Source organism: Ictalurus punctatus, chromosome 14, assembly GCF_001660625.3.
Source record: "Ictalurus punctatus breed USDA103 chromosome 14, Coco_2.0, whole genome shotgun sequence".
NCBI classification, from domain to species: domain Eukaryota; kingdom Metazoa; phylum Chordata; class Actinopteri; order Siluriformes; family Ictaluridae; genus Ictalurus; species Ictalurus punctatus.
The window spans coordinates 5,299,732-5,327,428 of NC_030429.2; the positions used below are offsets into that span (position 1 = coordinate 5,299,732).

A 27,697-nucleotide genomic window follows, 5' to 3' on the forward strand; every position below is an offset into this window, starting at 1 on the left:
TAATTCAATTGATTTTTTCAGAATCTCACACGTTTTAAAATAGAATTGTATGTACAAGTTAAGTAAATTGTATCCATAAAATAAGTCTAAAGAAACTTAACTCATGACCACCTTAGGCCACACCTTATTAAAATTAACCAATGTCTTTATAATTATGATCTCACATAATATACTGTAATTATATTAAATTAAATTACCCTAATTATGCTTGAGAACCATGGATCTAGAAATCATTTACATGCAGTAAATAGTATGAACTTAAAATACACTATATGGCCAAAAGTATGTGACACTTGACCATCACAGCCATATGTGCTTCTTGAACATCCCATTCCAGATTTAGTCCCTCTTTTCTGTTATAATATCCACCACTCTTCTTGGAAGGGTTTCCACTAAAGTGCTGGATGAGGAGGCCTGGGGTACAGTCAGCATTCCAGTTCATCCCAAAGGTGTTCAGTGGGGTTGAGGTCAGGGCTCTTTCACTCCAAACTTGTCAAACCATGGAGCTCATTTTGTTCACAGGGGCATTGTCATGTTGGTACAGGTTAGCTCCAGTGAAGGGAAATTATAATGCTACTGCATACAAGGACTTTCTATACAATTTTGTGCTTCCAACTTTGTGGCAACAGTTTTGGGGAAGAAGCACATACAGTATGGGTGTGATGGTGAGGTGTCCACATACTTTTGGCCATACAGAGTATTCGCTATGAGTGAGTAAGGAATTGTCTAATTTGGGCTGCATGGTGCATTATACATTGTACTAATCCTAACTCCTCAGCAATTTTGGTTTATGTGAATGGTAAGCAAAGCCGAGCTTCGTTATTATAATTTGATAGAAAATCATAGCACAGTCTAATGGGGATAATAATGATGATGAAATATAGTTTCACACTGCTTTATAGAGAAACAATTTAATTTCAAAATTATTAAAAATGTATTTGCTCAGTCAAGGCAATTAACTGCTTTATAATTTATCATTAAAGCAAAATGTGTTTATTTTTCCATCATGTACAAAGGTGAGTCGAATGAAAACTTTAAAAGTTTGACATAAATCAGAGAAACAGTACATTCAATTTGTAGTTCAAATAAAATAGAATATAATGTAGATAAAATGCAACTGTTCTCAATAACCTCAAATTGCTACCTTAAACCAAAATTGCAATACAATGAAAAAATAAGGGTTTCAATTGACTTATAAAAAATGTATATATATTTTAAATGCCAAAACTGACAAACAAGGAAATCTAAAAACTCAAGGTCTTTTAAATGAAAATAAATTAAATTAAATTATATTTTTTACTTAATTAAATAAATGCCCTTGGAAAGATTGAAGATAAACGTGCTGTGAATCAATCAATACGGTTCCCACGTTGGGCCTCATTTATCATTCTTTTAGCTTTGTGTAAGTGTTATAAGTTGTGTGTAAATGTTTTCATGGGCTAAACATAACATAAATAAAGATTTACAAGCTACTTAAAGTTTTACAAAAATTTCAGTGGCACTGATTTTCTTCATACATTTTTATTTTATTTTTTTTTTTTGCCATAGAATTTTTATTGGAAAATCGCATTGTACATATTATAACACCCCATCCAACAACCCCCACCATATCCAGACCCACCAAAATAATCACAGCCAAAACCAAAAGAAAGAAAGAAACAAAAAACAACAAACAAACAAACAAAAATACCCAAACAAATAAAAAAATTTTAAAAATTAAAAGTAAGTTTTACCGTATAGTATTTACCGTATACCTTCTATCCACCTCCAGAGTGCGTACATCAGTGAAATAGGTAATAAATTGTTGCCTTTTCCCAAAAATGATTCACCCCTGCCTCTGATGTTATACTTGATTTTTTCACGTTTTAAAAAGGAGATGAAATCTTTTAAGCCAGACTGATATAGAGGGGGGTTGTGGAGAGGTCCAAGTAACTGCACCGAGCAAGTAACAATGCAAAAGCCACAACACTAGCTTGTTTATGGTTCAGAGGCAGATGCTGAGATTTTCTTCATACATTTGTGTATACATTATTAAATGGCAATTAGCCATAAATGACCAAATGTGGATTTATATTTAGCAATGCTCACAAAATGACAACTAAACATCACATTGGTTACCATGATTTAATGCCAGTCAGATGAAGTACACATTAGTTAGTCTCCTTACCCATACATACACATACACAAACTCAGGAGTTTTCATAGGATACAAATATTATTCCGATCTAACAGGATTTTCATAAATACCACATTTCTTATACTCCTGAGAATGTATTACGAATAAATGCATTCGTATTCGTATTGATGAATGAGGCCAATTGTTGACACCCATAAAAGCAGCAGGTCTCCCTTACCACATTAATCCTAATTTAACTCCAGCACTAGCCCTATTTGTTAGTATGTAAATCCATAAATCAGGCATAATAACACAAGCTCAGAGTCTCTATCCTTCCTTGAACTGAATGATGTGCTCTAGCCTGTATTTCTGTCCATCTCTTGTCTCGCAGGACGTCTGTAGGAGCATGCTGAATGGAACTCTGAGTGAGATGCCGCGGTATCAGGGTGAGATGCCCAGAATTGGGTTGGTGATTGATGGTCAAACCCTGGGCATGCTCCTGGATAACGATCTGCAGGCTCAGTTCTTGCAGTTATGCCAACACAGCCACTCTGTACTGTGCTGCAGAGCTACGCCGCTGCAGAAGGGCAAAGTCGTCACACTGCTGCGTGACAGGCTCAAGGTCATGACTCTTGCTATAGGTAACACTAGACCTTTTTATATGGGATGTCAGGTATCTGATTTACATTGCAGTACGTGCAGATTTGTTGGCATGCCATTGTTATTTTTAAATATGAAGACATATTTTGGTCTGCTCCTCCAGGTGATGGTGCCAATGACGTAAACATGATTCAAGCAGCAGATGTCGGAGTGGGAATATCAGGCCAGGAAGGCATGCAGGTTTGTATTCTATCTTCTAGGTGCTTCAGTGGGTATTTTCAGACATGTCGCTAATAGGATAAAATGACTCATATCATTCACTAATCCATTATTGAATGACTGCGTGCATGTGTGTTTGTGTGTGTGTCTGTGTGTGGTGTGTGTATTCAAAAGGCTGTCATGGCCAGTGACTTTGCAATATCTCGCTTCAAACACCTGAAGAAGCTTCTCCTGGTTCACGGTCACTCCTGTTACACACGGCTGGCAAACATGATCATCTATTTCTTCTACAAGAATGTGGTAAATATAACAGTGACAGGAAGCTTTCTGTGAAAGTCACTGTAAATGTGAAGATGTTTTCTATTTCTGGTGCTCAAATATGAGAGCTATTTTTTTTATTATTTGTTCTTTTTTCATTATGAAATATCTACCAAGACAGATACACGGTCCATGTATGATGCATTCTTTCGTTTTTCATTTTAAAATGAAGATGGGAAAACAAGGCAACAGTGGGTTTTTTTTGTTGTGTTTTGGTTTGTTCTTTTTTTTTCCTTGGCACAAACTAAAAGAAAATTAAAATTCTTTTTTTCATGAAGTTATATTAAAAAAATACAGTATTGAATCATTTTTAATTAGTTCTACTAATTTCACCACACAAAGTTTAATTAAAACTTGAATCCAAATAATATATATATATATATATATATATATATATATATATATATATATATATATATATATATATATATATATATGTATATATATATTTTTAAAACCCTACTTTATCGCATTTTACTGTTTGCAGAGTCAGCCAAATATGTACTCTGGTGCCCATCTGGCACTGAGATCACACTTTTTCCACATTCTGGTGTTTGATGTGAACATTAACTGAAGTTCTTGACCTGTATCTGCATGATTGTATGTGTTGTTCTGTTGCCACATGGCTGACTGATTGGATAATTGCATGAATGAGCAGAAATGAACACAACATACATGGACATCATATACCTCTGCCTTTTATCCAACTTTATCTGCTATTTTTATACCATGATTGCAGCTCTAATGGTGAGAATTTCAGTGTAGTAGCGGTCTATAGGCATTCACCTAATCATTATCCTCGCAGGCTTACGTCAACCTCCTGTTCTGGTACCAGTTCTTCTGTGGTTTCTCTGGCACGGCCATGATTGACTACTGGTTCATGATTTTCTTCAACCTCTTGTTCACATCCACTCCACCCATCATGTTTGGCATCATGGACAGGGAGGTTTCTGCCCACATGCTCCTACACCTGCCTGAACTCTATAAAAGGGGTCAACATGCTGGGGTGAGTTCTCAAATATAGACACTTTGATTATAAGCACACAATCACAGTCTACTGAGACTGCAGGGTATGGATTTTATTTCCTATTACGATTATGTACAGCTACAATAATACATCTGCCAGGACTTGGCATTTACATGTCAGAGTAATGGCACTATATTGATAAATAATTTATTCAGCTGCTGCTTTTAGCACACCCTCATCAACTTTCCCTCATGATTTGAGGGAGTAGTGTGCATCACATATGTCAAATAAATGCCCACTTGTAGCACAAGGAGAAAAATGTAAAGGAAACAGTGTAGTTGAACGGCATCGAATCATATCAGCTTGCTAACTAGAGTAAATAATGAATCTGTCATGTACAGCTGAATCCCAAATTAAACAGAAAATCAGATCTTTTTGAAATTGTGAAGTATGAGGCATACTAGTGCTCCTCTTTTCCCTTCTAAACAGCTTTGTCTGCTATTTTCTCACTTCATAAAAGGGAAATTGCATCAGATTATAATACCTTCTGGGGAAATTCTGCTCCTGAAGTCTACAGTCGTGTTGACTCATGCTTTAAAGGGCTTATCTAACAAGCTTCAATTTAACTGTTACGAAGTAACCAAACAGCCCTTAAGTTGCAGGCGAGTCAACAAGAGCATATTAAAAACAGTACTAAAAGGCATTGAAAGAATTAGGTACAAAGATACCTATCGTTATTGCCAAGCCAGTTGTGTGATTGGTGAAAGCATCTGAGAGCCTACTGTTGTTTACCTGATCATTATATCCAAAGCAATTGAGACCAGGATACAACTGAAGAGTTGAGTTGGGCCCGGCAGTGGCAGTTTGGTGGTGCTGTGATTTGAACTCACACTCTTTCAATCAGTACCCCAGTAATCCAATGTAGTCAAATACCTTAAGCAGTAAGCTGCCAAACTCTTAGGGCTTAACATCACTTGCAGAAAAATACACACAAGCTTCACATATGAATAATCACGTGATTCATATGATGTGTTTGTTTTTACATGTGACTTTTTTACCTCAATATATTTATTTTCATATACACTCACTGAGCACTTTATTATGAACACTATACGGATACTGGGAAGGTTCTCCCTTTGCCCTTTAAAACAGTCTCAATTCTTCATGGCATGAATTCCACAAGATGTTAGAAACATCCTTTTGAGATTCTGGTCCATGCTGACATGATTGCATCATACAATTCCTGAAGATTTTTCAGGTGCACTTTCATGCTGCGAATCTCCCATTCTACCACATCCCAAAGATGTTCTATTGGATTCAGATCTGGTGACTAGGAAGGTCACTAAAGAACACTGAATCATTGTCACGTTCATGAAACTGTTTTGAGATGACTTTTGCTTGGTGACATGGTGCATTATCAAGTTGGCCCCGAAGGGATGAACATGAAGGTCAGCAACAATACTCAAATAGGCTGTGGCATTCAAGCGATGATTGATTGGTATTAACAGGCCCAAAGTAAACATTCCCCACACCATTACACCGCCTCCACCAGGCTGGACTGTTGACACAAGGAAGGTTGGGTCCATGGATTCATGTTGTTGGCATCAAATTCTGACCCTACCATCTGTGTGCCTAGCAGAAATCGAGATTCATCAGACCAGGCTATGTTTTTCCAGTCTTCAACTGTCCAGTTCTGGTGAGCCTGTGCCCACTGCAGCCTCAGATTTCTGTTCTTGGCTGACACGAGTGGAGCACGACATGGTCTTCTGCTGTTGAAGCACATCTACCTCAAGCTTCAGCATGTTGTGCATTCTGAGATGATTTTCTGCTCATCACAATTATACAGCGTGATTGTCTGAGTTACTCTAGCCTTTCTGTCAGCTCCAACCAGTCTAGCCATTCTTCGTTGAGTTCTCTCATCAACAAAGTGTTTCCGTCTGCAAAACCTCTGCTCACTGGATGTTTTTTTCTTTATTGCACCATTCTGAGTAAACTCTAGAGACTGTTGTGTGTGAAAATCTCAGGAGATCAGCAGTTATAGAAATACTCAAACCAACCCTTCTAGCACCAACAATCATGCCATGGTCAAAATCACTAAGATTTCCTGTTTCCCCATTATGATGGCTGATGTCAACATTACCTGAAGCTGATTGAGTAGGTATACAGGTGTTCTTAATAAAGTGTGTGATGAGGGTCATTTTTTTTTTTTCTACTTGCCAGTTATACTCATGATTAATGTATTTTCAATTGCGATTGTTTACACAAAATTTTATTTTCAGATGTGAAGATTTGTTTAATTGAATTTTACATGATTAATTTATTTTCATGATTTTTACACAAGCTTTGTTAATTTGAATTATTATTTCACTATTCATTTATTTTCACACGTGATTGTACCCTAAAAATTTGTTTATTATCAAATTTGATTTTTTTTTCCCCATGTTTTTTTTATTCAAATATTATTCACATGATGTTGCATGTGTTTACTTGAGCTCACGTGAAATTTCAGGGCATGGTGAAACATGCTGAAATTCACCTTCATGTGTTTTTTTTTTTTAATTACATTACTCACATAATTTCATGTGAAATGTGAGTTGTGGGTCAATTCAAAACATAAGCCTCATTCAAAAATTTTCCTCACACCTCAACTTTTCCTCATTCAAAATGAATCACATTACTATTTTGAATTTTATGTTACTTATTCGTTTATGCATAATGCAAAACATCCTGTGCTATGAGACCCTTTATTTTATTTTATTTTATTTTATTTGTAGGGATACTGTCGTAAAACCTTTTGGATTGCTATCATAGATGCCTTTTATCAGAGCCTTGTTTGCTTCTTTGTCCCATACTGGGTAAGTCAGATACATTTCTTTTTGTTTGGTTCCAGTTTAATGTTCCTGTTCATGCAGTATCTGGGAATTTCTTGACTGGAGCTCTCTTGTACCTTTTTGTAGACATACAAAGACTCTGATGTTGGCATCTTCTCTTTGGGAACCCCCATGAACACTGTGTCTTTGTTCACCATCCTCCTTCATCTGGCAATTGAGATTAAGAGCTGGGTGAGTCATTCTCAATCACCTAATCACTAATACTGAGGTTTTTCTTTCTTGTTACAGTATATTACACCTTGTCCAACTTGGAAAGCATTTCATAATTAGCTAATGAATTGATGAACAGCAAAGACCAGAGAAGTCTACAAAGTAGATTTGGGAACCATTGCTTTATTATTATTGATAGCCAAGCTTAATCCAAGCTGCCTATCTGCGTAATTAGGCATTACTGGCAATGATTTTTTTCCGTTTGTGTTTGGCTGCTATTAGACAGTGGTGCATTGGGTGATCATGGTGGGCAGCGTCTTGATGTTCTTCATCGTGACTCTGGCTTTCAGCGCCCTCTGCATCAGCTGCAACCCCCCCTCAGACCCATACTGGATCATGCAGCAGCAAATGAAAGACCCTGTTTTCTACATGGTCTGCATTTTAACCACAGTTGTAGCACTGCTGCCAAGGTAATTTCATTTTGACGTTGTTCACTATTTATGCTAACAATGTAACCCCAGGAATGAACAGAGAATGCGTTTTAAAGGAATATAAATACAGATATGAATAGGGATCAGGCAATTCCTGCCAGAATGATTCACAGGGCATCTGGTTGAAAATGGAGCATGTGCAATAAAGGAGTAGGGATGCAAAAATAATAGTTACTGGAGTGGAAGGTTTTTACATTCATTTGGGTGTGCACACAAATATGAAGCTTATGGGACAAAGAAATACCACATTAATTTATGTTACTGTAAGCATTATACTGTACATTTACAAGTTTCCTTCATTGATCCTTAGTAACTGCCTGATCAAGGCTGCAGTTGCTTGAATTAGGCTAAAAGTTCATTTACACCTAGTGGTCATGCCTGCTTTGGGTTTAACTCCAAATATAGATTCAGGTAGAATTGTTTGGAGCACTAAACAGATACAGACACAGTTAGTGTCCTTACCTTACACCGCTAATCAGTTCTTTCCTTTATTTGTAGGTTCACACTGCATGCCCTGAGGGGAACACTAGTGCCCTGTGACCACCTCAAGGCAAGGCAGATAGACCAGCTGCCTCCAGACCACCGGGACAAGTGGCTCAGAGAGTGGAGGAGCCTCAAAGACTTGTGTAGCTCCTACCCTAGCCTGTCTTCCTCCACACGTAAACGCTCCACCGCAGCTGCAGTCCACAATGCAGCTTAATGTTTCAGCACTTTCAGCAATTATATAACGTACAGGAGAATGAGAAGCGTATTTCCTCACTGCAGTCTGTAGAGCGATGACGGATTCGATCCACTACATACTGGAGGTTGTAATCCTATCCCTAACCTTAACCCTAGATGAATTACTGAGCGACATACTGTCTCTGCCGCCGTTCTGGAAACCAACCACGGTGCATGCATGTTACAACATCCAGAACATAGTGGATCTAATACAGTATGTCATAATGCTACAGGCTGCAGTGAGAAACTCTTGAATGGGAGCACATGAACTGGCTTTTTTATTTTCCTGAGACAGAACATTTGATGATAATTTTACACTTTGGCAAGCTTGAACTTTTGCCCAAGTGTGCAAGGGTTTTCAAAAACAAAAGTGAAGAACTCATGTTTATGCAAAAATACTTTAATGCAGTGTTAACAATATTGTGAGTTGTTCTCAGTCAAGGGAATAACCCGAACAGCTAGGAGCTATGCTTGTTTAGTTTCTGAATATGCTTCCTCCAGCCTCTTCTCCACTAACAACCCTCATGGAATAAATGTGGAATCTGATTCCAAGCACACCTCTGAGGTTCTTTCAAGCTCTGGGAGAAGTTCAGACTATTATGCTGCACATTCCATGTTGGCCGATCAATGCACCACCCATAGTTTCTCAGCAAACACTTCAAGATGAGCCGCCTTTCTGGACTTGGTCATTTGAAGTGGCCTTGACTTCCCTGTGAGAAACCTACTTTCACTGTGAGAAACCTCATTTGTATTCAGAGGCGCTTCGAGCTGCTCATGAAATAATTGAGGATTGCAGATGTTACATAATATCTTGGTATTTTCAGTTCATGAATCCGTGTTGACAGCAAGCTGGGCTTGATGGTGAGAGACAGAAACACAAGTACTGCACCACAATTTAGAAGCATCTCTGACTTTTGTTATATTACTTGATATTAATTGTTTACAATTATATTTGACTAGATTTTGTGTGCGTGCGTGCGTGTGTGTGTGTGTGTTTGTGTGTGTGTGCAGGAATACATATACCACTTAATTGTATCTCTGACCTGTCTCTGACGTTTTTGTCTTCAAGGAGATGGTGATGAACCAACACAAATGGCCGCATACTGAGATAAAGCTGAGCAAATCTCAGTCTTCTCTTCCACCTCTTGCTTAAGTGCCCTCTGTAGCTGAAGCTTGCAACAAAATGGGTCTAGGAGTGATTCGATTTGGAGAGCTCGTTGCATTTTTATGTAATGATGACAGAGCCTGAATGTGTGGACCATTTTTGCCATCTTGTGTTGGATTGTTGTACTGCAAACCGTATATGTACTGTATATATTAGAGAGACAGGAGGAAGAGAACAAGATGGATGTTGTTTCATTGTCAGTGGTACAGCTTTGCATTATCTCACAATGTTTGTTAACTTTGATCAGTCCATCAGACCAGTAACATCAATAAACATGCTTATTCTCATTCTTGTACATTCTTAGTTTTTTAATATAGATCCTGTGAAATCAAACTGATCAGAAACATTGATATGAAACACATGAGTGATATTAGCATAATCATTTAAGATGGTTTGTAATATCTAGCTACATACAGTGGCCATAGAAATATTAACTCTAAAATACATAAGACTTGTTTTATGTAACTCATCTTCATCATGGATTTTAGTATTTAGTAGTAGTATGGTTTAACCAAATTTTTAAAAAATGATGAAGGATCTACTTTTGACTTTCATATAATTAATTCAATAATATTACCATTATCTTACATTAGACATCAAAAAACTTTATTTTCTCATATATGAATTAAATATGTGGTTGCATATACAAAATTATGTGATAAAAAAACAAAGAAGAAGAAGAAGAAGAAGAACAACAACAACAACCACCACCACCCCAGGTCTAAATGAATCAGTCAGTTCTTTCTTTCTAAAATATTTGCTCTTCTACAGTTATTTGAGAGCCAGCTAATAAATCCACCATAGAAGAATGAGATGCCAATTTCAAACTTCCTGACACATCATGTCAGGACAATTTACTGCCCAAAATTTGCTTGAGTTTGAAAAAGAAAGAAAAAAGCCTTGTCAGCATTGTGCAAGTGAAGTGTTGAATTAAGTCTGTGGTATTTACTGCTTCTGGGAGACTGTACTCTGGTTTGTGTACACAAATAACCTGATTACAAGGCTATGTGTCTATCAAATTTCTTACAATTCAATAATAACCCCCCCCCATGAATCACATATTTTGGAACGGATCATTTTAATGTATATGAGCTTGTGGGCTTTCCAAGTAGTGTTACATATGCTGCATATGCCATGTAGTGTGACAATATAGTAACAAATCCAGAGTTTAGATACTCCATAAAATAATAATCATTTAACTCTGCCCTTACATATCCTTACATTAAGTGTTTGACCACAGTTATTTAACAATTAACCTAACACAAAAAGAACAAAAAGGTAGGAAACAAGACAAGCCCCAATCAAAAGACAGCATATTAAATCATACAGACCAAGAACAGACTTGTGCAATCACAGGTTGAGAGAGAGAGAGAGAGAAAAAACAAGTTTAAAACTTCCTGTTTTGTTGGTATATAAACAGAACCAATACTGCCATTTGTAGCACTAAGAACCTACACTAGCCCACAACTCCCCTCTGTTAAAGGCCCAAAATAAAACGCAGTCATATTCTCTTTCCCTAGGTTGTCCTCCATAAATAATTCACTGTCAATATCTCCAGTCTTTCAATTCAGTAAAATTGTGGTCTAAATGCATGAAAGAGCTTCTGACTCCCTGGAACACAACCTCATATAATTGAAATTGAAATCACATTTCCACCTGAACTATCACCTCTTGTCTTCATTTATCATGTCCAGTTAAACATGTGTGTGCTTTGGAAGAAAACTTTGTCAAAAAAAGAAAAGAAAACCTGCCTATAGTATATAGCAGAGAAGTCCAATCCAGAGGAGTTCATAAGAGTTCATTTTGACAGTGGAAAGTTTACTGTGGGCTAAAAGGGACTTGATTGTAATCAGCGGCATTTATTTTTTATTAACATTTGGAATTTGATGAGCTCGTTGCGAGGTAATTGGATGCTCTAACTTACCAAAAGATCCAAGACTTACCCATTTTTCAGTACATTATTTGAATTGGATAATGTAGAGCTAAAAAAAAAAAAACCCAAACATTTCTGCTGTACTCATAAAGACCATGATGCTCATACTGATACTGATGCTTCAACACACTCACTGCTGTTTGAATTTGAATTTATAGTATACAATTACTATCCAGTTTCACCCAGAAGAGAATGGAATTCATCTAAAGTCTGGTTTCTTCATGTCGGCTCAGGCAGATTTTCCTCACCAGTCTCCACTGGCTTGTTTATTAGTGACCTAAAACTACATATTTTGTATTTTTGTAAAGTTGCTTTGTGTCTATTAGTCATTTACTGTCAGAGATAGATTAGGTATTCTTTTGTGTATCTGTGCTCAGAGCATTTGTGTATTTTGCTGCTTGAGCCAGATAGTTTGATAGCCAAACCACAGACCAAGAAACACAAGTTACACCCTGAAGGCAAGCAGATATCTTTCACCCCTTATAGTATGAATACTATTTTATTTATTTATTTTTTAAATATGAATGCTATTAAAAAACAAAAACAAACGAAAAACCAGAAACACACAAAAAGCACCTGTTACTCACTAACCAGCTGTCATACAGAGTTCTATAGAGAGCAAATAAATGCCTTACTTTATTTTCTCTGTTAAGACAGAGAAAATAAAGCTAAAATTCCAGCAATCTTGAATCCTGAATCTCTATCTCTCTTGATTGGCTGCCAGCTCTTGTCTGTCGCCATGGAGTCAGTCTTCTTTCACACCTAAAATTGGGGCTTGATGACATCTGAAATTTCCAAACAATTCACAAAATTCACAGTGACTCAGCAGCTTGGGGGGAAAATTAAATAAATAAAATACATAATAATAATAATAATAATAATAATAATAATAATAATAAGTATTAGAAGAAGAAAAGCTGTGTAGTATCACAATATCATCATCATTATTAATACTATTATTATAATCACATTTTGTGTCAATAGTCATGATATAGTTTAACTAAAAAGCAAAAAAGAAAAAAGAAAATAAAACCCTGTAGCATTATTAGGGAAGATACTGCATTCAAAGTGCTTGGACACCACTGTGGATATGGTCTGTGCTCCAGCTGCTGTCCAGTAACAGAATCTATGAAGCTGCAATATGGCAGATTACACTCTCTCAAACTAAGGGATAGAAGACTCTGGCAGAGCGATCCAATGCACATCACCTCATGACTATGGATGTCTAGGCCTCTTATACAGGATGAAGTAGATGAGGATGTTATGTGAGTGGAGGATCAACATATTGCAGCTGCTCTTCCTGATGGTGCAATGCCGTCTGGGTTGGCATCACACTCGCCATGATAATGTGCAGCTGCTCCAGGTCCTACTCAGAGAAGCCTTTACATGATATTATAATATACATTCATAACTTACTTCCTTTCACACGGTGTTAAATCAACTGCTTCCAAGTTTATTTCTACCTAAATGAGATCTACATAGGTGCAAGATGGAGAGATGATGGACAAATGAGCTCATTGAGTACTGGAAACCTTAGTCGAACCAAGTCACGAGGAAGATTTATCTCATGCAAGGCCCCAGGTGTCAATTCTCTTTTAATTAAAGTCTTTAAACACTTTTCAAATAATCAGTACCCTTGAAGTGGAGAGTACCATTCGGCTATAAAGATTCTGTTACGTGATGGCAGAAGGCATTTTTGTCGTGATCGTGAAGTAGTATACATGCTGTGTTATACATGTCTCGTTATGATCTATCAAGTCCAAAATACAGTACATATACAGGTAGAAATTTATAATCACTCTTCCATACATCAGTTTAGAATGGGTCTCAACTACAGAGGTGGTTGGATTTCTTTTTTTGATCCTACTTGCACAAGTAATGATTTCACATGTACCTGCCCACTATATCCCATTTCTAACTAATTTAGTTGGTTTTATTTCCCAAATTATAAATATATCATTGCACGACCCTGACCAAGAAGTTAGTAAGGCCTGAGTATCAGAGTGCTTTAAGATAACACTGTATATGGCTTTCACAGGTTCTAAATCTCAACTCAATTGGAGAGATTTTGAAGCATTGTCACCCAAATGATCTGATTTCTTAATAGTTCACATTAAAACCTTCAAACCCCCCTCCCATTCATTGCCACTGCAAAAGCTTATAATTAGCAAATACTGCTGAACCATGATTCAATCAAGCCCCACCCCCAACCTATTTCATGATATACTGCACCCATTCTCTTATCATATCATATCATTAAGAGGCACATGTGCATTGACTTCTTACACAGTTCCTTGACCTTACACATCTGGGCAATTAATTTCCAAAAGGATCTGAAAGAGGCTGAATAATATTAGTGCCTCCTGTAATGTATGCTTTGAATCATAAATGCTTTAGATTTATGCTCCTCATTTTCTAAATGGAAAAAGTATAAATCTATATTATAATAAAAACAACTAAATAGAGATGATTTTTTTTTTTTTTTTTTTTTTTTTTTTTTTTTAAAACACATACTGATCAGGAAATATTAATAAAAATCACTTATAAGCTTATACCATAAGTACAATACTCCACTTGCGTACGAACATCATAAGTATCCCTAATGAGATCCCAACTTTCTCAAAGTGAATATGCAATCTAACAGAGTACAAATAGTTCACAAATAAATAAATAAATAAATAAATAAATAAATAAATAAATAAATAAACAAACCACTCACAGACACAAAGCAGAGGAAATTGAGATTTATAGAAAATCGGAAATATTTTATAGTAAAATACAAAAATTGCTGATCTAACAAAAACTGTCATACAAATGCAGAACTTGATTTTTAAAAAAACAATGTCCATTTTGATTATTTACTGTCTGGCAGTGTTTTCTGGTTTTTAATTTTAATGTAATTTTTCCATAATTTACTTCAGTGAATTACATCATTTTATGTATTGGAAAACTCAGCTATTGTTCCCCAAATGTTAGTGGATAATGTTTTATGTTTAAAACACTCTAAAAATCATCTTAAAATTTCACATTTGTACACGGCTCATTTTCAGTCTGTATTGGATCGAGCAAACAGGTCACAGATAGTGAGGTGCGTTTTGGACACAGCCAGAGCAGGATAGAGAGGCTCAGAGAACTCGTGTTGGAAGCTGTACAGTAAAGTAAGACTACCTTCTTCACCCACACTGAAGAATGACAAGCTACCCTCCTCAAAATCCAAAAGTACCCCAACCTTCTGCAGTCCAGTGGCACACACAGGTGAGGTTGCCTTATCGTGCAGCGCTTCCACCTTGCCCTTCTCATAAACCAGGCACCAGGAATTTGGGTAGAAGCCAAGACGGGAGGCATCCTTCTGCCCCTTCCTGCCTATGCGCTCATCACAAACACCCACTTTCCAGCGGCCATCGTCTACAGATACCTCCACCTCCCAATAGTGGCGGCCCTGGGACAGTGCTATCATACCCAGCACCTGGGGGAAGACGCTGAAGCGAGCCTCTAGATCTGGGTAGTCCTGCTGTGCCTCACTGTACTCCACCCGCCTGTCCTCGGCAGAGAGCAGCAGCTTCGGGTGAGCCGTGTCAGGGTCCAGGGTCGGACTTAAACCATCTGCAGGTAGTATAGGTTTTCAAAAATTAATCTTAAATAATTAAAAATTAGAATGGGCTATGGACATTTTCAATTATTAGTACACACAAGTGCATGCAAACACAGACACATTCACAGCCATAAAAACCAGACACACAATCACAAACAGACACAAAAACAGACAGACACCCAGTCATAAAAAAACCCACAAAAACAAAACACACAGAAAAACTAGAGAGAGATGCACCGATACTAAATTTCTCGGCCAATACCGATAACCGATTATTCAGAGTGATATCGGCCGATACTGATAGTTCTGACATTTATGCCTTCTTTTAAGTTAATAATAATTCCACAATTCTGAAAGAAATGCAAATAAAAACTTTATTCTCTCCATTTCAACAAGTTGTTTCACAGTAACTGGTCTCATAAACAGAAAACACATTTCTCTAACATTAACACATGAACTCAATTCTGAAGATTAAAGTAAGAATTCTTGTAAATTAATAACGTTCAATAAGATATTAACATTGACTGAAATCTAAAAAACCTCCTGTTAGTCTCACATTCACTCTCCACATTTCTATCTCCGCATTTCTACTTCATCATTAACATTAAACTGGTAATATATAATATCAACTTTTTATATATATGAACATTAACTGGATATGAAATACACTACTCTACAAATATATTTTTCTGTGCAATACATATTTTTGTCAACTCATCTTCATTTAAATCTTTCAACGGTGTACTGGAGCTTTAACTCAGCGTGAGTAGCGCGGCAAAAAATAAATTTAGACTCGACGCCAAAACGCCCGCTTCACTGTTTCAGCGACCGGTGTAAAATTCAGTGTAGAGATTAGAGATTAAAAACTGCAGTTTTATCGTCATTCCACACGAGAGACACCTTTACACACAGCACGAAATCGATGTGTTTTCCCGCCCTCTTTTGATCTGCCCTGATCAGATGTTTATAAATTATCGGCCGATGGCCCATAGCGTGAAAAATTGCCTACATCGGTGCATCTCTAATACAAACACACGCACAAAAACAAACACACACACACACACACCCACACCCCCAGTATAAGCCTACTGAACCCTTTGCTCTGTTCAGTTATCAGTGATGTATGATAGTAAGCACATTCAAATATGGAAGCAGTAATAACATATTTTCTGTCCTTAGACAAGTGAAACACTCACACAGCAGCCTAAACGGGTCTCTGTGGGGCATGGAGATGACTACAATGTCCAGTCTCTTTTCTGTCCATTCCTGAAGGCAGTCCAGTCTGCCCTGGTTCACTTCCTCGACTGACTCCAGATTCTCCACAGGGTTGGACAAGCCGTTCACACTAGAGGAGGGTGAGGGATCTTTTACTTAAGGTTTACATTGCTATTTTGCACATATTTATTCTACCATCTTCGAAATATGTAGTCATACATCATTTATATTACTGATAAAGCATGTTTATTAAGTAAACACATTCTGCACAATATGTTACCTTGTTCTACTAGATCTACTCTTAAATTGACTGCTGTGATGGTGGGAAGTGTTAGAGCTCTCACTCAACTATGATTTTTCTTTTTTTTTTTTTTTACCCTGAGTATCCTGTGTAAACTGACATGACAAAGGCTAAAGTCTAAAAAGTCCAAAGTCTATTCATTGGGCAAATGGTACATACATCTGATAATATATCTTGTGACATTAATAGTTGCTGTCAATGACGAATCATTTTCTATCAAGTAGATACAAGACAATAAAATAGAATCCTAAAAGAATGAATATTCATAATTTCTCACTGACACTGTAATACCCAGACTGGTTAATATGTCTATAAAGCTAGGAAAGTCAAATTAATTTCAGTAAAAAATAATGTACTTACGACTCCGTTATTTTTCTGTACTCCTAAAAAGGAAAAATACAAAGTTATATTACTTTTTACAATAAATCTGACTATGGTTCTGTAATCTCACTACTTATATTCCCTTCTTCATAAACTGTTCGTCAGCCTGTGTAGCTGTTCGTACCAGGATGAAGGCCTGGTCCTGAACCCGTGATGCCCCCTGTGCGTCAGCTAAATTAATCAGTGGTTGGGAAGTGCGCTGAATGGTTGTAAGGGCTGGATTGAGAATGTCGAGTTGTGCCTGGATGCTCCTCAGCACACGGTTCTCTTCCTTTGACACACAGTATAGGGCCTGCTGCTCCTCGATCTTCAGAGCCTCTCGCATGGCCTGATATTGCTGCGCTACTGCAGAGCGTACACCCTCTAATGACTCCTAATAAAAAAGAAAAACAAAGAAGGTGCAAGGTGGATGCACACACTCCACTTTATTAGGAACAGCTATACATTCATGCACTTCTCCAATCAGCCAATCATGCGGCAGCAGCACAATGCATAAAATCAACTTCATATTTTAGGACTGTAGAGGAGTTAACTTGAAGGCCTTCTTAATAGCAATTATAATTTTTTTTTATATATCACAAAAAATATATTTTATAAACAAATACAATATTTTACATAAATAAAAAGGTATCACGGTAAAGTTTAAGTTTTTATTTCAGCCACATAATGAGTCTAGCATGATGCCTTCAAACTTCACCTTTTGGACAATAAGAACCTCGTCACGTAAATACAGCATCACATACCTGAACGCTGCGTTTCTTCTCTGTGAGCTTCTGCACTTGGTTTAAGATGGCTGCTTCCTTTGTCTGTATCTTTTTCATATCACTTTTTAGACAGGCCTGAAAAATGGGCAAAGTCTAAGTGAGAAACAAAACCTTGAAAATACATTAGGTGCTGGCTCAATGTCCAGGATTTTCTAAAGCAAAATATGCAATAAAGAACAGAACTGAAAAAGTAGTCAAAAATAGTTGTAATGAATCATTATCTTCACGTTGTAGAAAATTAAACAGGCCTCGACTTAGGGACCCGTCCACACTTATACGGATATTTCTGTAGACACTGAGTCACTGAAACATATGGAGAAATGTTCAAAATCCTTTTTTCCTCCATTTTCAAATGGATGCGGGGAATCACAGCATGAACTGCACATGTCCATTTCTATTAAATAAATGTGAGAGGACTCCATCCATCACTGTTGATGATCAAGATGTTACACTGTGGTCTGTAATTTCTTATTTAATAAACACGTTTGCCATTTAAATTTGTTATTTTATTATTGTGCAGAGCTGCAAGAATATTTGATATTCACTGTACTGATCCTGAATCCAGCACAAACAGTAATGTGGTCAGAGATTTTGAATAAGAATAAGAATCAGACACTGCTGTGGGTGAAGTGCATTTCCAAATTTCACTTTCTCCATCACACGTTACGCGTGCTATTAAAGTTACTCCTGAGGTATTTGATATAACGGTTTATGGCATATCACCTACAGTACAGTGCACCCAAATCTTTGGCACCCAATTTTTTTTTATTTTTAAGTACAAACTTTGTTACAGATTTTTTATTTTATGACTTCTACATTCTTGTCAGTACAAAAAAACATTTTAGATTTCAAGACATTAGATTTCCAGCACAAAATGAAATGTTACAGAAAAATGTTTGTGTGTCAGTAAAGAAAGTAGCATACGTAAGAAACCACTTTTCAGACAAAAAGAAAACAAAAAAACAAAAACAAACAAACAAAAAAAAAAAACACATTGACTACGTTTACATGGACAGCAGTAATCTAATTATTGATCTTATTCTGAATAAGACAATATTGTGATTAAGGTGTTCACGAGTAGGTTTTAGAAATTTCCTTTCATGTACCCGTTTTACATGTTATAGAACATAGAGTGATTAACAGCACACGTCATTACGTTCCCACGCCACGCCGTCCGACGTCCCTCCAGAATTTCACGTATCGACATACAGTTCGTCTTCGTTATGGTACAGTATACAATTTTGGGTGTTTTTAACTTAAATTTTTATGAACGCTTCAAGTGCAGTTAATTATTTGTCATGCTATACATGCTAATAGACAACTGCTTGAAGACGTGGGCTGCATCCCAAACCGTGTACTTACCTACTATATTGTAGCTGAGATACATGCATTTCACCTACTATACAGTAGGTAAGTACGCAGTTTAGGATGCAACAGTGCTCTCTTGTTTGTCGTAAAATGGTTGAGCACTGCCACGTGTGTACGTGTCCGGTCATAAAATGCGGTGAAAACTCCCACATGGCATTAGTATGATTAAGGTGTGTACATGTCTGTAACGCACGTCGATAATGCGACTAAAACAGGAATACTCCACACGTCTTAATTTGATATGTGTTTACTTCAAGTATGACCTTAATCGGATAAGGGTAATTAAAAATTTGTGTTTCCATGCTAATTTCTTAATCAGAGTATCATCTTAATCGGGTTAATATCGGATTAATGTTGTCCATGTAAACATACTGAATGAAGGCTGCTGGATTTTGCTGCACAAATAGGAAGTGAGTGCGACAGTCAAAGTCTCCAGAAGAACTCTGGCTGGTTCTGCAAGACCCTTAATAAATCTTACAGCTCATTTCCTTATAAACCTGCACACATTGTACCGGAGACTACTGTTTTTTTTTCTTTTCCCCAAAGCATCACACCACATATTTAACTTATTACCGTTTACTGCTCTTTATAGTATTTTTATTAATGTAGAAACATTTAATTTTATTACATTTGAAGGCATCTTTGCTCTACAGAATTTCAATGCATGTGCTTAAGACTTTTGCACGGTACTGTAAATGCTTTTGCCTTTTAATGTCGGTGGAAATCATTTTGGAAATGGAAGGGTAACAACTATGTTTTTAAAAATACCCACGTACATGTGGACGGAGCCTCGGACCTTAAAACTTCACCGACTTTAATGAACTGTGCTTATCCAAATTCTCGGTGTCGTACTTACTCTGAGCTCTTTCTCGGCCTCCTTGATGCTGATGCAGGCATGATCCTTGTGCGAGCCGATCACAGTGCAAACGGTGCACACAGACACCCCACAAGGACGGCAGTAGATGCGGTTCATCTCCTGATGCTCTTGGCACCTCCACTGTGACACGTCGTTCACAGCAGGTACAAGAGGATGGCTCTGGAACACGGGTGACTCCAGGTGAACCCGCAGGTGCTCTGAGCACATGGAGGCACCGCACACCAGGCAGGTCTTCACAGCCGTCCTGTGCTCACGACTGGAGCAGTAGTGGCAGACTATCGAGCCACCAGTTGAAGGCCTTTCACTGGATTCATTAGAAGTGCTTGAAGATTTTGGAGAATTTTTTGGACTCCTTGTCTGTTCCTCATTGCTGTTGGAGGAGTTTGCGAATTTCTGTGGGGACTCCTTGGACTTGGTGTTGACTGGCAGTGGTGACTCTTGTTTCGGTATCTGTATTCCACTACAGGATGCGTCACCAAACTTTCTGTCTCTTTGACCATTCTCTGGACATGATATACTGGTTGAAGCCGTGGATACTTGGGGTGTGGTTTGGGTTGAAGAAGTGTCCGGCAGAGGAGACGTTCCTTGTCTTTCCGATGAAGGTGTTTCTGTGGCTGTTTTCTTTTTTGCTGGTGTCTCATTAGCAGATGAGTCATCGATGACAGTGTGGTTTTCAGATGAACCTGTGCCTAGCCGTTGTCCTCCAATGTTCTGTCTGAATGACGACGAGCTAAACTTCCTTTTCCCTAGCAAACTTTTTGACGAGTAATGCTCAGAGAGGCGCTTTCCAAGATTCTTTATGTCTGTCAAATAGAGAGAACACAATGAAATCAAATAAAGATAACAATGAAAGAAAGCATTTTTACAACCGAACTAGAAACAGATATCACTTTATCCGCACATTTATCAGATGCGTAGACACTATCAGTGTGTAGACACTGTTCATTTGAAATTAAAATTTTGTCTTACATGTTTATCTTCTGAATCAGTGACCGAAGGAAAGATTTCCAAACTTTTCAATAATTTGTATAGTTAAAGAAAGTAAAACAGCCTAATAGACCAGATATAATCTTGCAGGTACAGGATTAAACAAAGATAATGAACAGCTCTGCAGAAGAATTGCAGGAAATTAGCCAAGATCTTGTGAGCAACCTGCCAGCAGATTTCCTTATAAAATTGACAGTGTACCTAAACAGTGTACTAAAAACTGCAGTTAATGCAATTTTAAAGCCAAAAGATTATCACAAATATTGTCCCCCACCCCGCTTTTTTTTTTGTTTTGGTTTTTTTACTGTTTATAGTTTTTCCTGTTCTATATTTTTAATATTTGGAAACTTTAAATTTCATTATTTTGGTAGCTGTGTCTTATAAAAGTAGCCAGTAACAATCCGCAATGCTTAAAAACCCTCAGCAATGCTGCTGCACCTGTTATGTTAAGCAATAAAATTTTGACTTTCAATAATAATGAAAGCATTATTATATATATATATATAAAATAATAATGAAAGCATTATATATATATATATATATATATATATATATATATATATATATATATATATATATATATATATATATATATATATATATATATATAATGCTTTCATTATTTTATTTATATTTATATTTATATATATTATATATACATACATACACACACATATACACATATACACACACACACTTGTATTCTTTATACTTGAATGCAATACCCTGGTGGAAATTCTTATATCCAGTGTAGGGCTGGGCGATATATCGATATCGTGATAAATGATTACGCGAAACACTTTCCTGAGATATCGTTGGTATGGTGATGTATTTTTATTTATTTTTTTTAGATTTTTAATCATTACAAATTAAAATGATACTGAATGGTTGTCATGGATTTCACATATTTTCACACTTTGTAGCCATTAAGAAACATATCGTCAAACTCAGTTTAAGTGGTTTTCGTCATTTATTTATTAAAAATATTTATTTTACTTCTGTTTTGCAGACAGTTTGTTAGCTAAATTATATATCATGGTACGCAACGTGTATCATAGAAATGTCCTCAAGTATCGAGATATGATATTTTTGTCATATCGCCCAGCCCTAATCCAGTACCACCCAATCATATTTGTAAGATTTTTTAAAAATAAATAAATAATACCTCCACAGTCTCAAACTGCCTGGACAAAAGTGGACAAAGCTGAACAACTTGAAGATTGCATCAGTCACATATATAATACACATGCAACAATGTTTTTTGAATGTAACCAACTCATTTACAGAGTTTAAGCCTAAAGATCACTTGTATACTACAGAAGTAAAGATAAACATTCAAACTAGCGGGGAAAAAAAGGACTCAATGTCTGTGCTGAAGATTCTTTTAAAACACTCAGTGCTGGTTGACTTTAAAGCATACAGTCGTGCAAGAGTAATGACTCATAATCTCACTATCTGGTGATACTATCCTTTTGAGTCTGGTTCCTCATTGCGGTTGCTTCATGTCCTCTCAGGAAGTTTTTCCTTGCCACTGTCATCTATGGCTTGCTCAACAGGGATCTAAATCTACATTAGGAACACCTGTACACTCATACAGTGATCTAAACAGCCAATCATGTGGAAGCAGTGCAATGGAAAAAAAAAAAAAAAAATGCAGATTTCAGTTAATGTTCATATCAAATATTAAAATGAAGACAAAGTGTGAAGAAAATCTCTGTGACTTTAATTGTGGCATAATTGTTGGTTCCAGGTTAGAGTATTTCATAAACTGGGATTTTCACACACACGACTCTAGAGTTTACACAGAATGGTGTGAAAAACAAAACAATATTGAGTGAGCAACAGTTCTGTGCGTGGAAACGCCTTGGTGATAAGAGAGGTCAGGGGAAAATGGCCAGATTGCTTTAAACTACCGGGAAATATTTAGTAACTCAACTATTCACTCTACAACCCCGGTGAGCAGAAGAGCATCTCAGCAGGAACAAAACATCAAATCTGGAGGTGGTTGGGCTAAAACAGCAGAAGACCACGTCAGCTTCCACTCCTGTCAGCCGAGAGCAAGAATCTGATGCTATAATGGGCCATATGGGTGAGTCCGTGCCCATTATAGCATCAGATTCTTGCTCTCGGCTGACAGGAGTGGAACCTGATGAGGTCTTCTGCTGTTGTAGCTCATCCAACTCACGGTTTGATGCGATTTGCATCCTAATATGCTTTTCTGCTCACCACGGGTGTACAGACTGATTATTTGAGCTACTACAGACTTCCTGTCAGCTCAGACCAGTCTGGTCATTCTCCTCTGACCTCTCTCAGCAACAAAGTGCTTCAGCCTGCACAGGGTGTTGTTTTGTTCGTTTTCCTTTGTTTTGATGTTGAACAAAACTGAAGAAGAATTGTACATAGTTTGTTACTGCACACAAATGGATGAGTTTTATTAGAGGGGTAATGTTTTGCTGTAATGGGGGGGTTAGGGGTGGAAACTAAGACAAAGACATTGCATGTTTATTTTCAAGTGGCTATTATGGCTTTTGCTCTTGTTTTTGTTTTGTTCAATTGAGAAATCTGAATGTTGATTTGTGCATTTGTTCTGGCTTTTTTTTTTTTTTAATAAAAAAAACAAACAAATTAAGCTCATAGAAGGTTGCTTTTTTTTTGCACTATTCTGTATAAATTCTAGGGAATTTTGTGTCTGAAATACTCAAACCAGCCCATCTAGCACCAGCAACCATGCCACGGTCAAAAAGGTCACAGAGATCATACTATTTCCCCCTCCGTTCTGATGTTTGATGTGAACATTCACTGAAGCTCTTGACCTGTAACCTGCATGATTTATTTATTTATTATTTTTTAAATCTGCATTGCCCTGCTGCAACATGATTGGCTGATTAGATCACCTTGCACAAGTGTTCCTATTAAAGTGTGTGTTCCCAGAATATTTCTCTCTCTCTCTCTCATATATATATATATATATATATATATATATATATATATATATATATATATATATAAATAAATAAAATATATATAAATATATATATAAATATATATATATATAAATATATTATAAATATATAAATATATAAATAAAATATATATAAAAAAATTTTGCTTATTTTTAATGGTTGCTAATAAAACCACTTTTAGTGGTTTCTCAAATCTGCCACAGGTATTAAACTAATAACCAAGTACCTATTTGTAGTAACAGGAAATCCACGTCGCAGTCTCGTGATATATGTTTCCAAACACTAATTATGTTTTTAAATGCAGGAATTCGCATCCTGATGTGTGACAGATGCAGGTGCAGTTACACCTATTCAAATTCAAAAGGAGTAGGAATTGGGAATAGCGCCAGGGTCAATAAACAAGCACCTCCCTCGGTCATAAATATGGCGCACTAGTTGTTTGTGCACGGAAATTAGAGCAGTAAAGAAAATATACACGACTGTATAATAACTTGACTAGCTGTAGGTCAGTACTTAAGCGTGTGCCTGTAGATGTAGACGCTCCGTCTGTCTCTCCGAAGAAGTCGGGTAGCTTCCTGATTTCATGGTCGCATTCAAGGCAGTAGTAAGGGCCCGCGGATGCACCGCTCCACAGCTCTTTTACACATTTCCGACAAAATCCGTGTCCGCATTCCAGTGTGATCTGATCCCAACTCTCGCAGTGACACAACGGACAAACTGCGTGGCGATCGGACGGTTTGTCAAGAGAAGAACCCATTACATCGATCAGATTAGTGAAGCAGCGCGGGAACGTTAGTTCGAAAGAAACGAAACAGAGAAGTAAAAAAAACAAAAACGCAAAGGGGGGCGGAGTCTGTTTACGTTTTAAAGCCGCTGCGCACACCAGAGAAGAACCGGAAGGAGAATAAATAAGTCAACGTCGCCGCCATCTTAGAAGGGGCAAGTTGCCAAGTTGAGCCAGTAACTGCATACTAGGCCTGTCCATTTCTTATGCATTTTCATTCCAATCAAGTAGGAGCTACACCTGATAATCTAATGAAAGCGAAGAGTAACTGATTAAATAGGTGGAATCAGGTGTGGCTCTTGCTTGATTGGAATGAAAATCTGCACTCACAACGGCCCTTTCTGATTGGACACCCCTTTTAAGACACCAGGAAACCTATTGTTATTGTTAGGATCCTTCTACTTCTTTTTCTTCTTAGTATAATAATAATAATAATAATAATAATTATTATTATTATTATTATTATTATTATTATTATTGTTGTTGTTGTTGTTGTTGTTGTTGTTATTATCTCCATAAAGTGCCAAATAACAAAGATCTGAATGGTAAAAAGTTTGGAAATTGGGGACATTGATACTACAGGCCACGAGTGACTCCCACACCACAAATGGCCCACCTGAGCCGATAGGTGGCGCTACAGGCCACGCCGAAATCTATGTGATTTTTCCCCCTACACCATAAGTCCAAACTGTCTGAAAATTGGTATACATGCCTTATTTCTCATGGTGAACAAAAAAGCGATAGGGACCCATAAAGTCTGCTATGGTAGATTTCCCAGTACATTGAAAATTTATCCAAAACTACAAAAATCTTCTCCTCATGAACCGTAGGTCCGATTGACTTGAACTGTGGTACATATGTGTGGGGAAACACGTCTTTCTTTAGAAGGATAAGCAATAAGGAATCAAATAAAAATTGGCTGAACAATTTATATTGGTGAATTGACAACTGTTGCACATAATTGTGTCCATAAATCAATGGAACATTAACCTATGGACTTGATCTGTGCCACACACAAAGAGAACACTACAGTTTGTTAACATGTGCGATGGCAACCTCATATCTCCAAAACACAATGACATTAAAGGAATATTATCTTTGATAATATCTGTTATATTATGTTTAACAATATCTTTATCGTCCGCTAGATGGCACCATTTGTCTTGGATCGGGCCAAAGTACTGTGATGAACGCTGGGGGTTTCTCTTTTTTGTTTGGCATTGGCCCCGGCTATCTGAATTTTTCCACATCATCTTCTCTTCCCATTGACTGAAGACAGGGATGATTAAACACACCTGGAGTGGATTACATTTAAGAGACAAGAGGTGAGAGGAAATGGGTTCGGCTGAGTGAACGTGACTGGCTTTTTGCGTGCAGGGGAAGGAAGCTTGGGATGTTTTGTGTTGCTTGAGACCATTAGGGTTTGTCCAGCAATGAAGATAGCTATTTGTGTAGTTAGGCAAGGGTGGGGGTTTATAGAGTGCTGGCTAAAAGATTGTGTGCACAAAGAGGACTCATCACCTGAAATAAAGTGAAGAAGAGTGCGTGTTTTCTTTGGGGCACTGATCTGGCATGGCTGACTTTTCTCTAGACCCTGGGTTGCGGTCTTGTTTCCTGGAAGTGTTTTATATTTTAATTTTCTGTTAGCTTATGTGTTCGGGTTGTGAGTTTTAAAGTTTATATGAACATGATTACAGTGTAATGAACATGATCCGTGTACGCTGGACTGGGGAAGTGCTGATTTTCCCACACTGATTAGTGTTTGATCACGATTTCTATTGTGCCGTTTTTGGGGAATAACCACCAGAGTGCAGTGCGGAGTTAGTTTCAGTTGTGTATCGCCGTTTGGCCTTGTGAGGGCGTACAGAGTAAATGTTTGTTTAGCTTTCTTGAATGTTTTTATGGTTATATTTTTCTAAATAAAATTGTCAAAAATAAATCTTTTTCTAGAAAGTACCGGTGGTGTGATGTACCATCTGTTCTCCATAAATCTGGTTAAACTTCTTAAATAGTTTTATTATAGTAGCCTACATTTCATTCAGATTAGTTATAGCAACAGGAATACATAAATAACGTTAGAATATAATTGTATCAGCACGAAGTAATTCTCCAAAATTCTCACAGACTCCTGATCTTTCTCTACAATGATAATTTGTGGAAAACTACAAAAATTAACTTAAAATCTGCCATTGATCCAACTGTGTTGAAATGTATCTGTGGGATAAATTTATCTACCATGTCAATTTTGAAATGGTCCACCAGCGTGAGGAGGAATCCGCCATTGCTGCGTGCAGCTATTTTATTTTGATGTTTTGTCAGGTTTGTTTGTTTTATGTTTACAGTCTAATTGGGTTTGTTTGTTTTATTTATTTATTCATTTATTTATTTTTGGTTTGGGTGTTGTGGAAACAAATGTCATTGGCTAAAACAGGTGTGCTGGTTAGTTTACTTCCCCAGTACAAGTTGTTCACATTCACAGGAATTGTGGCACTGTTCCAGTGCAACCAAAATTAGACCACCTCCTACAGATTGTCTTTGGTTTAGTACCACAGTGTGCTTCCTGGATCCGCATGACAGCTTTCACATTACCAATGTTTCATGCAAACTGTGCTCCATTTTGTACCAAACTGCCAGTGTGAATACCCCCTTAAACAGGGGTATAAAATATCTCCAATGTCCTCTAGTTGCTGTCTGCAGTACAATAAAAATAAATAATTAAATCCAGCCCATTCCTATGTTGGTGAATGGAGAAGCTAAACCAAGAATTTTAAGTTACTAATTATTTTGGGGAATAGTGTTCGGTCATTTTTACAGTTTGACCTTTACCCCCCTTTATACATATACATACACACACACACACACACACACACACACACACACACACACATACATATA

At 37.1% G+C, this 27,697-nt stretch overlaps 2 protein-coding genes across 3 annotated transcripts in view; one reads left to right on the top strand and one right to left on the bottom strand.

Annotated features, from left to right (window-relative positions):
* Positions 1-9,924, top strand: part of atp10b (ATPase phospholipid transporting 10B) — a 41,245-nt gene extending 31,321 nt beyond the window's left edge. The window contains exons 14-22 of one of the 2 annotated variants that reach the window (XR_001814695.3): positions 2,508-2,757; positions 2,880-2,956; positions 3,110-3,235; positions 4,059-4,259; positions 6,995-7,075; positions 7,178-7,282; positions 7,544-7,731; positions 8,251-9,333; positions 9,542-9,924. Coding sequence is in view for 1 of the 2 variants with exons in the window: in XM_017486240.3 (XP_017341729.1) it covers positions 2,508-2,757; positions 2,880-2,956; positions 3,110-3,235; positions 4,059-4,259; positions 6,995-7,075; positions 7,178-7,282; positions 7,544-7,731; positions 8,251-8,452 (1,230 nt within the window). In the remaining variant the exon portion in view is untranslated. Of the gene's footprint in view, positions 1-2,507; positions 2,758-2,879; positions 2,957-3,109; positions 3,236-4,058; positions 4,260-6,994; positions 7,076-7,177; positions 7,283-7,543; positions 7,732-8,250 lie in introns of both variants that reach the window. The other variant, XM_017486240.3, reaches the window with a different exon arrangement.
* Positions 9,925-14,299: 4,375 nt separating this feature from the next.
* Positions 14,300-24,862, bottom strand: si:dkey-29p10.4 (tripartite motif-containing protein 14). Its single transcript, XM_017486124.3, has 7 exons — positions 24,532-24,862; positions 20,048-20,871; positions 17,803-17,898; positions 17,184-17,432; positions 17,039-17,061; positions 16,359-16,507; positions 14,300-15,173 (listed from the first exon to the last, which is right to left on the bottom strand). Exons 1-7 carry the CDS (start codon positions 24,773-24,775, stop codon positions 14,617-14,619), a joined length of 2,142 nt encoding a protein of 713 aa, XP_017341613.1. The 5' UTR covers positions 24,776-24,862; the 3' UTR covers positions 14,300-14,616.
* Positions 24,863-27,697: the final 2,835 nt, after the last annotated feature.